Source organism: Pongo pygmaeus, chromosome 20, assembly GCF_028885625.2.
Source record: "Pongo pygmaeus isolate AG05252 chromosome 20, NHGRI_mPonPyg2-v2.0_pri, whole genome shotgun sequence".
Classification (NCBI taxonomy): Eukaryota; Metazoa; Chordata; class Mammalia; order Primates; family Hominidae; genus Pongo; species Pongo pygmaeus.
The window spans coordinates 51,065,998-51,078,405 of record NC_072393.2 but is presented as its reverse complement, the minus strand read 5'-3'; the positions used below and the strand labels follow the sequence as shown (position 1 = coordinate 51,078,405).

Genomic DNA, 12,408 nt, shown 5'->3' with positions numbered 1-12,408 from the left:
GGAGGCTGGGCGTTCTTTGGGAAAGACCTCCCACACCAGGCCCACGGGTGTGGACTTTGTCCTGTAGTTACAGTGGAGCCCTGGGGGCTTTCTGAAACAGGACAGAGGATCAGAACCATTCAAGGTGCCAGGCTATAACCCAGCTCCTCCTCTACTACCTGTGTGGCCTTGGCACCTCTGTGAGCCTGTTTCCTCCTCCAAGATTAATGATGCATGTAAAGAGCTTAGCCCTGGTAAGTGCTCCATAAATGGGAGCTTTGAGTACCATCACCTCCATCACCACCACCAGGAGGCATGACCCCTGCAGAGAGTCACTTCCCTGCGGCTTGGTTTCACCTTCTGGCAGCCCCACTCTCCCACCCTCCCTCCCTGTTGTCCTGGGGAACCAAGCAAGTACAGCTGTGACAGTGCTTTGCTTTGCAAAAGGGAAGGCTGCACAGGACGCGAGCAGTTCTCCACTACATCGCTGATGGCAGCTGGTGAGAGCCTCGGAGACCGTGGAGAGAGGGAGGGGTGGGTGTGAAGGTGGCACACGAGTCCGACCCCGGTGGGTCCCAAGCACCAGCTTGCTAGAGGAGCCCGCCCACCTAACCAGGGAACACATTCCCAGCTGGAACCCAACCAGCCCTGAGGGGAGCATCCGACTGCAGGGCTCCCGACCCAGGCTTCCGCTGCGAAGTGAGATGGGAGCTGGGCAAGTCACATGAGCTGTGCGGATGTCAGCAGACACTTCCAAACCTCCACCCCCACCTTGAGGCAACCGCTCAGTACCAGCTGTCTAGAGTAACGGAAGGGGTGAGAACAACTTCTGAGTGCCTACTGTGTACCTCCATCCACCACCAATTCATCCAGTGTGAGACCCTGCGGAGGGCCAGGCACCATGGAGGGTGCTGGGGACACAGGTGAGCCAAGACAAAGATGGGTCCTGCCTCATGGACCTTCCTACTTAATGTACGAAACATAGCCAAGCATAATGGATCTCTCGAATTCCTTTTGGCACCCAGCCTCTGAACCACCTTCTTGCAATTAGGGAAGCCCCTCCGCATCTCCCACCTCCTCTTAGCTGAAACAGCAGACCCCAGCCTCCTGTGTGGCTCCAGCCCAGGAGCCTGATGTGGGCTCAGCCCTGGAGGAGCTGCAGTGGCTATGTAACAGGAGCGGCATCAGCTCCACACTGGATGCAGGGTGTGCTCCTGCTGGCGTGGGCCCCAGGCCTGGCTCTCTGGTCTTCCCAGAGAGTCTAAAAACTTTGAAAGAGAGTCCTCATCTGGCAAAATGGCTTCACAAATGGGGAAAGTGGTCCAGGGAGGTCAAGGGACTTGCCCAAGGCCACACAGCCCAAGTGTGGAGGAGCCAAAATCACACTCAGGCAGATGATCCTACCCGCTGGTCATTTGGCCCCACCTGCCTAACCCTTACAGCCTGGGGAGGCAGGAACCAGTCAAGTTCAAGGCAGTGACCACCTCACTCAACTTTCCCATGTCCTCATGAGCACCTGCAACAGCCAGCTACTGTTCCAGCTGCTTTCCAAGTAGAGGCTAATTTAATCCTCAATCCCCATACAAATGGGGACACTGAGGCAAAGAAGCTGGGTGATTCGCCCAAGGGCAGAGCTGGGACTGGCATCCAGGGGGCTCCCGTGCTGCCTCTCAGGTTACTGCCATTTCACAGACACGGAACGAGGCCCACTGCGGGCTCCAGAGTCTCCTCCTGGAACCCTTGGGCCACACGTTTTAGAACCAGAATTTTCTGGATTTTATAAGACTGATCGGACACCGATATTGCACTTAGCCACCAGAGGGGTCTGGGATGGTCTGTAGAGTTTTCTGGATCTGGGTACTGTGAGACCTGAAGGGACTGTGGAGGTGAAGTCACTGGAGAGGTCACCGGACTTCACAGCCCACATGCCTCCCACAGCCCATGCAGGGGCAGGATGTCCCAAGCAGGCCAAGGACACACTGGCTGGGGGAGCACGAGGGAAGGGACTCAGAGATCCAAGGAGAGAAGGGAAGGGGAATAACAGTCACCTCAGAGGTGCTATGGGAAACAGTGGCATCGGCAAACCTGCTGGTGGAGAGAGGGCTCAGAGGAATCTGATGAAGAACTCAATGAAGTCAAGTGTCAGCTATTAGCCAATATGAGGCTACGCCAAGCCTACAGCCTCCGGGCTCCGGGCTCACGGCCCCTCCCTGGCCTCCCTGTCTCAGTCTCACCCCATTCATGTCACCCCCACCCAGGGTTCTGTTAGAAACACCCACCATGCCCCTCCTTTTTTCTTTTGAGACAGGGTCTCGCTCTGTCACATAGGCTGGAGGGCAGTGGTGTGATCATAGCTCACTAAAGCCTCAACCTCCTGGGCTCAAGTGATCCTCCCACCTCAGCCTCCTGAGTAGCTGGGACTATAGGCACATGCCACCATGCTCGGCTGATTTTTGTATTTTTTGTAGAGACAAGGTCTCGTCATGTTGCCCAGACTGGTCTTAAACTCCTGGGCTTGAGCGATCTTCCCGCCTGGAGCTCCCAAAGTGCTGGGATGATAGGCATGAGCCCCCCACGCCCAGCCCAGGCCCCTTCTTAAGCCCTCTGGGGCTCCCTGCTAGCACAGCCCATGAGGCCCCACACAGCAGTCTCTCCTGCCTCCTCTAGCCTCACCTCTGACCCGCCTGCCTCTACCTCAACTAAGTCTGGCTTTTTTCTGTTCTTCAGACGTACCAGGCTGGTTCTCTCTGCCTTCTATCCCTAGTGCACTCCTCCCACTGTTCCTCACCTGGCTAACTGCTGGATTTCCTTGTTGACGTCCCTTCTAGGAAGCTGCCTCTGCCCTGCCCTCCTGCACGCCCTGTGGACCCTCCCTAATCTGAGTCCTCAGCAGCCTGGTTTGCTGAAAATTCTTTACTGTGTGTCTCCCTCACTTCACCGTGGCCCCCACAGAAGCATGGACTGGGCCTGTCTGCTGCCCTGACTCGTAACACGTGGCACGGCCACACCATGCTGAATGCATGACTGGTTACAGGGTCACCAAGTCACTCATGCAGCAAGACTATATTGAGCGCCTACCACATACCAGACACTGAGTAGCACAGAAAGAACACGTCCCAGAGGCCAAGGATCAGAACAGCAGGCAATGCTGAGGACAGAGGAGCAGCACAAATCTCCAGGGACTTAAGCTGTCCACGAACCACAGTGACCCCCTCCTGCATGCCCACCAGGCTGGGCCCCTTACCCCACCTGTTTCTGTTTCTCATCCCTGCCACAACACCGCAAAGCCAGCACTGTCACCTCCATTTTATAAACGATTCTGGGTTATAGATGAAGAGATTGTATGGCACGTTGCACCGAATGCGGCCACTTGCCTCCAAGCACTCAGCCGCCACACAGGGGTTACTGCGCAGGCTTCAGCGCCAGGCTGGCTGCCTGGATTTGAATCCCAGCTCCACCACTTACCGGCTGTGTGACCTCAGGAAAATTACTTTACCTCTATGGGCCCCATTTCCTCATCTACAAATTGGGGCAAACGGCACCTACCTCCTGGGGTGGCTGTGATATCTAAATGCGATAATACACAAAAGGCACCGAGACCAGTGCCTGGTACAGGCACATGGAAGGCAATGACTGGTGATGACTAAGGTCAGCCAGAAGGCAAGAATTTAACCCACCCTGCCCCCATGCCCCACTGCAGCAGGCGGCCTGCCCAGCTTGAATTTCTGCAGTTACCTTAAGGCAGGCATTTCAATGCTCACCTATTAATTTGCTCCAAAAAAGGCTCTGAGGTCAATGCCAGCCACCCCTGAACTGAGGTCTGAAGGCAGGCTTGGGACTGAGTGATAGATGGCGGAGCAAAGCACACAGACAGCCAAGCGGGGTTGTCAGAACCACCTGGGGAGCTTTTGTAAAAACAGGTTTCTGGCCTCCGTGCTCAGTGACTGCTCCAGCTGCAGCCCGTCCAACACAGGGCATTTGGCCCCACAGTTCTTAATCCTCTTGGAGCCGGATGCCTGTGAAGGTTCGCAGAGCCCCAGTACTCACTCCCAGAAACACGCGCACACGCACTCCCGCTGACGCACTCAAGGCTGGTTACTGAGTGCCAGCTGGGGGCCAGCTTCGCATGCTCTTCCGGGAGTCAGAATGGGTGCTAAAGCCTGTCTGTAGGTCCCTGAGGAAGAGCCCTCGTCCTGGCACCAACTGGATTAACTACCACAAAAAAGTCTCCTGTAAATCCCACCATGGGGAGTTTGATCCCAGGAAAACACCCCATTCCTTGGGACATGTGTCCCGTGCCCGAGCCCTCCTGTGTGCTAGACTAGGGTCACAGAGGCGACTCATACACAGTCTTTGCCCTTGAAGGGGGAAATAGATGCGAGCACAGATAATCACACGCACAGAATCAGGCAGCCCAACTGCATTGCAGGCACAGAGATCGGCGAGTCACAGTGTGCAAAGGGCCTGGGAGGGCAGAGGACAGGCACCAGCACAATACCACCACTAACCTGATCGTGCTCCAACAGGGCAGGGGGCTGGGGTGGTGGAGCCCCCGCTCCAGAGGAGACTCAGGCTCAGGGAGGAGCTGCAACTTGTCCAAAGTCATCAGCCAGTGTAGGCAGAGGCTGGAACTAACATGGCCAGTGTGGAATCTTGGTACCCCTGCTGCCTCTCCTACTAGTGGGCTGAGACATGCTGATTTAGTTTTAGCTCAGAGAGGTTGGGCAAATTGTCCATGGTCACACAGCTTGGCAGAGACAGTCAGGCCTGGAGGTCAGGGACTGCTGGGGCACCCAGCCTGGAGGAGTGGGCCTCCGAGGGAAAGCAGGGACGCTGATGTGGGACACTATAGGGGAAAGAGGAGTACAAACACACAACACAGGCAGGAAACAGAAATGAAATGTTAGGGCTATAGGTGGGGGCAGAGGAGTGGTGATGACAGGAATAACAAGGGAGGCATTTGCTGAGCATTTACTATGGATCAGGCACTGTGTTATCTCACTTAATCCTCCCAATCACCCTATGAGGACATACTTCTGTCAGCTGCATTTTAGACACAGAAAAATCGAGGCAGAGAGAACAATCGCCAAAGTCACGTGGCTGCTCAGTGGCAGGGTCTACTTGCCAACTCCAGCAGCAGGAGGTGGAGCTGGGCCCAGACGGAAATCTGAGCAGATGCATCAAAGCACCCGCCTCGACCCTGTTCCCTACTCCCCAGCAGCTCCACCACGAATGCTAAAGCAAGCCGATTCTCTAACCTAAGGCCTCTTTCCACCACTGACAGATGCATGTCTACCTGTCCAGCCTGCTTTTAGGATTGAATCTGCAGCACGGGTTTCAATAGCCAACAGTATGGCATTTCCATGCCCTAGGATCCGCATTTAAGAACACCCTGCCCCCACTGCTCCTGCCGCCGTCCAAAGCTCAGGTGGCCAGAGATGGTAGCATGCTTGGGCCCCCTCACCTTGCCCTGCAGACACCTTGACTTCATGCAAGTAGCTTCCTAGTGGGCAAACCCCCAACGCACACATACTGGAGGACTGATGGTCAGGGAGCAGGGAGTGAGTCACCGGCAGGACTGGAGGAGGGGAGACGAGTCTCCCGGACTGTGGCTGGTGTCATGTGCTCTCATCATAAGTCCCTCTCACACGTCTATCTTTCCAACCCCACAGAGTTCAGCTGGGACTAAGGAGACCAGCCGAGCCTCAGGTCATTCCTGCAGTTTGGCCTGATGGGTTCCTTGTGTTAAGTCTGGCCTTGGCCTTCAGAAGAGCTGAAAGGTCTGCCACAACATGATGGGGTGCAGTGCAGCCGGCTAGCCCCGCTCCCCACGGGCACCCACGCGCCCAGCCTGGCAGTGCTGAAGCGGCCTCTTTCACTCACGATTCCCAGCCTGCCTCCTCCCCGAGCTTCCCTGCCCATTTACACACACCTGGCTGTGGCTTGCTGAGGAGACCTGCCCCCAGCAGGTTCACCCTATCCTCTGACATCCTGGTGGTCTGCAGGGCAGGGATCACTGGCCCTGTTTCACAGGTGAGGAAACACAATGCTCTGCAAGAACCCATGCTTGCCAGAGGCCACAGAGCACACTGCTGCCCCGCTGGCATCCCCACGCCAGGCTGCTCAGGCCCCTGACATTCAGCTACATGTCACTCTGCTAGGTGGCTCTCAGACACCACCAGGCCTCACAGGCCCACAGGGGCTCATTCAACAACTGAGTGTCCTTGAGAAAAGCGGAGAAGAGGATGGACTCGGCCTCTGCTCTCCCATTCCAGCGCGGGAGAGAGACCACCACCAAGAAAACAAGCATGCAACAGAACATCAGATGGCCATTCATGTAATGAGGAAACAGCAGCCCCAGCAGGCGGAACCCCACTGCGGGAGATGGGAATCCGGAAAGGATGATTCTGCGCAGGCTTGAGACCCTCCCTCACAATCCTCCTCCTCCAGATCACCTCATCTCCAGGAATCCCCAAACCCTGCGCCCCTGCAGGGCCTAAGGGAGCGCTCACCCTCAGGTAGACACCCCCCCACAGCTCCACCCGGCTGGGCCACCACTCTAGCCCCAGGGGCGAGGCTCTGCTGAAGGAGACCCCTGCACTGGGGCGCCCCCAGTGCTGCTTTCTCCTCACCCAGGGGCGCTCCTCCACCCCCTGGCCTAGGCAGCGCTCCATCCCTAGCACGGCACAACAGCCTCCGGATAACTGAGTCTCCCCCATTCAGACCCGTCAGCTCTTCTGTCACCCCTTGGCCTTAGGATCACACCACCCTTCCACTAGGTCCACAGTTCAAATGACACCCCCTGTCCCTCCCACAGCTTATGAGATTGATGCCAACAAATCTCCCACCTCTGTTCCAAGACCAAGCAACCCCTCCAGCCCCAGACCCTCTGGGCCTCTCACTTGGGCCTCCCCTTAGACCCACTTTCTGTACCACGATTCCTCTTCACCGTGGCGAACCCTCCACCTCCCACAGCCCCATGGCCAGTAAACCACTCCACTGTCCTCCCCAGCACGGAGCCTATCCCCTGCTCCTTGCTGTTCCCAGGCCCTTGGGTTTTCTGTCCTGCAAATCCCTTTGTCCAGACTCACCAACTTCACCAATGACCCCTCCCCTGCCCAGGCCCAAGATCATCCAACTCCTCACTGCCAAGCCAACTCCTCAAGCCTTCCTCCCAACCAGGATGGACCAATTCTTCCAGTCCAGTCCATGTCATCACCTCTGCAGCTCAGATGCATGGACTCCTCTGGAATGTGAGTCCCAACCAGGCCTTACTGCCCCTCTCTCAACCGCTGGAATGAGAGACTCCCCCAGCCTGGAGAGTGTTACCCACTCTACCCCTTACCCAGGACAGACCAACCGGCACCCCTCCTCTAAACTCCTCCCAGCCAGGCTCCAACTGCCCCTCTTTTCTTGACAGATAGCCTTCTGCCTCTCCAGTTCTTTCACTGCCTCTTCAAGACTGCATGTGAAAACAAACAAACAAAGAACAAATCTGCCTGGATGACAGCTGCTATTTATGTGGCAGAAATTTATAAGGGCCATCTTACTTCATCTTCACAACTACCCCATGGTAAAAATTAGCACCTCCATTTGCATAGAAAGAAACAGAGGCTTGGAGAGGAAAAGTGGCTTACTCAATGAAAGCCAAACCTGTTCAGGGAATCTGCGGACCAGAAACTTTACCCCTCAACGCCCAATCTGTGCCAGACTCTCTTGCTGCCCTCACCCCTGACCCTTCAGCCCACAAACTGACCATCTTCCCCCTCGCACCTCACTCCAGGCCCACGCATTGACTGCCATCTCTCCCCTCTCCTGGAAGCCTCTGAAGCAGCCACATCCAGGCCCCACCCCATGCATGAACTCCTCCACACCAGCCCAAGATGACCAACACTGTCTTAATAACAATGGCTGCCATCAAGAACACTCACCCTAGCCGATTCCTTCCCATATGTGACTTCATCCAGTTCTCTCCTCAATACCGTGGCAAGAGTACTGCCACTTACTTCACAGACAGGAAGACTGAGGCTCAGGAGTTAGGTAACCAGCCCCAGGTCTCGAAGGATCTGACCTGGAGCCTCTGCTCTTGAAACACCCTGCTCTGCCTCTCTGGGTCTTTCCCCTTCCTGCTCTGGACTGGATACCACGCAATAGCCAGGGGGCATTCTGACTGTGCCCCGGTCCCAAACTAACCACCTATCCCTGAGGCCTAGAGCCCAAGGACTTGGCTGGCTCCCAGTGCCAAAAGTCTTTTTTTTTTTTTTTTTTTTTTTTTTTAAAGACAGGGTCTCTGTCACCCAAGCTGGAGTTCAGTGGCGCAATCACAGTTCACTGCACTATCGACCTCCTGGGCTCAAATGATCCTCCCACTTCAGCCTCCTGAGTTGCTGGGACTACAGGCGTGCACCACCACACCTGGCTAATTTTCGTGTATTTTGTAGAGACACGGTTTCTTGTTGCCCAAGCTGGTCTTGAACTCCTGGGCTCAGGTGATCTGCCCACCTTGGCCTGACAAAGTGCTGGGGTTACAGGCATGAACCATGGCGTCCGGCCCAAAAGTCTTAATTTAACCACTGCCTCTTTAAGAATAACTAGCCAGCCGGGCACGGTGGCTCATGCCGGTAATCCCAGCACTTTGGAAGGCTTAAGTGGGCAGATCACCTGAGGTCAGGAGTTTGAGACCAGCCTGGCCAACATGGTGAAACCCCAACTCTACTAAAAATATAAACATTTTTAGCCAGGTGTGATGACAGGTGCCTGTAATCCCAGATACTCAGGAGGCTGAGGCAGGAGAATTGGCCTGGGCGACAGAGGGAGACTCCGTCTAAAAAATAATAATAAGTAGCCAAACTGTCATTCATGAAGGACTCCCTGTGTGTTCAGTTTCCAGTTACCATGTTTCCCACTCTCACCTCAAAGCCACCAATTCCTCCATTGTCCAGACTGGCAACAGTTTCTCCCCTTGCCCAGGGCTGGCAGATCAGCTTCTACAGAACCACGGCCAGTCTGATTCCTCACTTCATGGGCTCCACCCCAGGAGGACTGACAGACTTCTCCAGCACAAAATGGACTCAACACTGCCCTGCATGTCCCAAGCGACTTTCCACCTTCCCAGCCCTATGGCTCCAACACACTCCTTTCAGCTCCAACACTGACCTGACCCTCTCCAGTGGGCTGGCCCTCTCTCCCAGCACTTCAAGTAGCCAAACTTCTTCAGTTCTCTCACCTGCTACTGGCCAGCAACTCCAATTCCTGACTTGATAACATCCCCCAATTCTTTTTTTTTTCTTTGAGCCGGAGTTTTGCTCTTGTCACCCAGCCTGGAGTACAATGTCATGATCTTAGCTCACTGCAACCTCCACCTCCCGGGTTCAAGCGATTCTCCCTGCCTCAGCCTCTTGAGTAGATGGGATTACAGGCGTGCACTACCATGCCCGGCCAATTTTTGTATTTTTAGTAGAGACGGGGTTTCCCCATGTCGGCCAGGCTGGTTTTAAACTCCTGACCTCAGGTAATCCACTCACCTCGGCCTCCCAAAGTGCTGGGATTACACGCATGAGCCAATGCACCCGGCCATCCCCCAATTCTTTCTCAGGAAGGAACAAAAGGATCCTTCCGTAGCCATGTCCCAAACATCCTCTGCTCCTGAATGACTGACAACCTTCCTTCTGCTTCTCTTTTTTTTGGAGGAGAAGGCGGCGGTAGGCGTTGGCTTTTCTTCTTAATACCACATTGCAGCAGGGGGCGGTGGCTCACACCTGTAATCCCAACACTCTGGGAGGCCAAGGAGGGAGGATAGCTTGAACCCAGAAGTTCGAGACCAGCCTGGGCAATGTAGTGAGACCTTGTCTCAATAAAAAACAAAACATAAAAACCACACTGCCTCTGACTCCCTCACCCAACCACAAATTGACCACCACCTCTGCTCCTCTTCTGGGACCTTATCTTGACTCCTTTTTACCAAGTCCTCTATAGCCACAGTCCAAGTTTATAGTCTCCCTCTTTCCAGCCAAGAAAGTGGCCAACACGACCACTCCTTGCCCGAGGCTTGCAGACCAGCAACTTAACCTCTTTTTACCCCCACAGACCCATCAAACTCTTTCAACTGCCCTTTCAGGGCCAGTGTTGACCCGCTCCTCCTCCCGACTGCTCCTTCTCTCCTTCTCTGGTGGAACTACGAACGCAAAGGCTGCCACCCTCTACATCTGACAAAACACCAAACTTTCTTTAATTGCTCACCGTTTTAAACCCTAAAACGATCACCATCTTTGTCTCGGGTGGGTGGGGTGCGGCAGAAACCAGATACTTTTCACCTTCCCAACTCCATAGCCACCCCCTCTCTAACAGACTCCGGTTCTAAACTGACGACTGTCCCTTTATTCACCATTAGGTGCAATCTATTGAACGCCACCTTGAGCCGGGCCCTGCACCGATCCCCCCCGACTCCCGGGTCCCCCTCGAGCCCGCCCCCGCTTCACCCGCGGTAGCTACCATGTCTCCAGGGGTCTTTGGGCTCCACTGCTCCAGACACGATATCCTCGTCGGACGGGAATGTGACGCGCTTGGCTGCAGCCTTGAGGCGCCCATCGGCTGGGGGCGACGCGGGGCTGGGAGACCCGGCCTCAGCGGGGGCCTCTTCAATGTCGCCGTCCGCGCCCGGCACGGGCGGCGCCTCCTGCGGCGGAATCTCCATAGCCGCCGCCGCCTCCTCACGGGGGCCCCGGGGACATGCCCCGGGCCCCGGATTTGTCTCTCCGGGCCCGCCCGCCGTCCCGGGGCATGGGCTCCGCCGCCGCTTCAGGCGCCGCCTCCGTCCGCTCTCCTAGTGGTCGTAGCCGTCGCCGCCGGGAGCCCAAGCGCGCCTCCGCCGAGCCCGGCGCGCGCCTGCCCGTTCGCAGTCACACTTTCGCTCGAGGCTGGCGAGCCCGCCGCTTACTATAAGAAGCAGAAAATCGATTTCAGCGACTTGCAGGTAGAGTTGTCCCGCGGGTGACATGAAGAGAGAAACAAAGGGCAAGAAGGGCCACGGAAAAAAGAAACGTGAGCAGCGAATCTGTAGAGCCGGAACTGCAGACTATGAGGGGCGGGGCGAAGCAGACGCCGTCTCCAAGAGCAGCGCGCAAGCCCGAAGCTGATGAGCCCACGCCTTCCCGCCGGAGTCCAGATAACGAATATTCAGCTCCCGCACATTCGTCAAGAGCCCAGGGAATGGAGTGCATAGAACTGAAAACACCTGGCGGGGCGCGGCGGCTCACGCCTATAATCCTAGCACTTTGGGAGGCTGAGGCAGGAAGATCGCTTGAGTCCAGGAGTTCGAGACCAGCCTGGGCAACATAGCAAGGCCCCGTCTTTACAAAAAATTTAAAAATTAGCTGGGTCTGGTTACAGGAGCCTGTAGTTCCAGCTACTTGGTAGGTGGGAAGATCGCTTGAGCCCGGTAGGTTGAGGCTGCACTGAGCTATGATCGCGCCCCTGCACTCCGACCTGGTAGACATAGCGAGACCCTGTCTCAACGAAAGGAAAGAAATGGGCCGGGCGCGGTGGCTCACGCCTGTAATCCCAGCACTTTGGGAGGCCGACACGGGCGGATCACGAGGTTAGGAGGTCGAGACCATCCTGGCTAACACGGTGAAACCCCGTCTCTACTAAAAACACAAAAAATTAGCCGGGCGTGATGGCGGGCGCCTGTAGTCCCAGCTACTCGGGAGCCTGAGGCAGGAGAATGGCGTGAACCCGGGAGGCGGAGCTTGTAGTGAACCGAGATCGTGCCACTGCACTCCAGCCTGGGCGACAGAGCAAGACTCCGTCCCCCCCCCCAAAAAAAAAGAAACAAAGGAAAGAAATGAAAACATTGAGGCTAGACTAACTGATGAAGAGTGGTAACGGCATGAAGAAGTCGAAAAGAAAGGCGGATAAGAGCTGCATTCAATATATGAGTGCAGTTGATGGATGCTGACAGGGATCCTCTGGAGACGAAGTCTCGGCCCCTTCGCTAGTCTCTAGTCTTCCATTTGTTCGCTGCAGTTACATCAACAGCTCTCTGTATCGGGGTAGAGTTGCATAAAATACAACTTAAATTACAATGCTAAAATAAATATGAGCCCATGAGCGATATCATAGGCCTGATTTTAAAAAACAAAACGTAGGAGAAGGTAGAAATTCCGAAGGCGAGAGACGAATCTGCCAACCTAAATCCTGGGTGATAAGGCTGGTGGATCACCGAGGCAAGAAAGAACCAGCGCGAGCTCAAGCCACACCCCTAGGCTCAGACCCAATGCCTGACATTCGCCGCCGCACTTTCGCCACGCTTGCCGACGCGCACCCGGCAAAGTAGAGGAGGCGGGGCTGAAACCATAAAAGGGAACTGGGGCGGAGCGAGCCGCGTCGTCGCCAAGGCAACTCGAGAGCTAGGTCAGGGCCTCCGCGGAG

General features: G+C 55.7%; 1 protein-coding gene across 2 annotated transcripts in view; it reads right to left on the bottom strand.

Moving 5' to 3' along the window:
* PPP1R37 (protein phosphatase 1 regulatory subunit 37) overlaps positions 1–11,791 on the bottom strand; it is a 55,004-nt gene extending 43,213 nt beyond the window's left edge. For both annotated transcript variants that reach the window (XM_063658116.1, XM_054463647.2), the window contains exon 1: positions 10,471–11,791. In XM_063658116.1, the coding sequence (XP_063514186.1) occupies positions 10,471–10,672 (202 nt within the window). In that variant the 5' untranslated portion in view covers positions 10,673–11,791. The remainder of the gene's footprint in view (positions 1–10,470) is intronic.
* Positions 11,792–12,408: the final 617 nt, after the last annotated feature.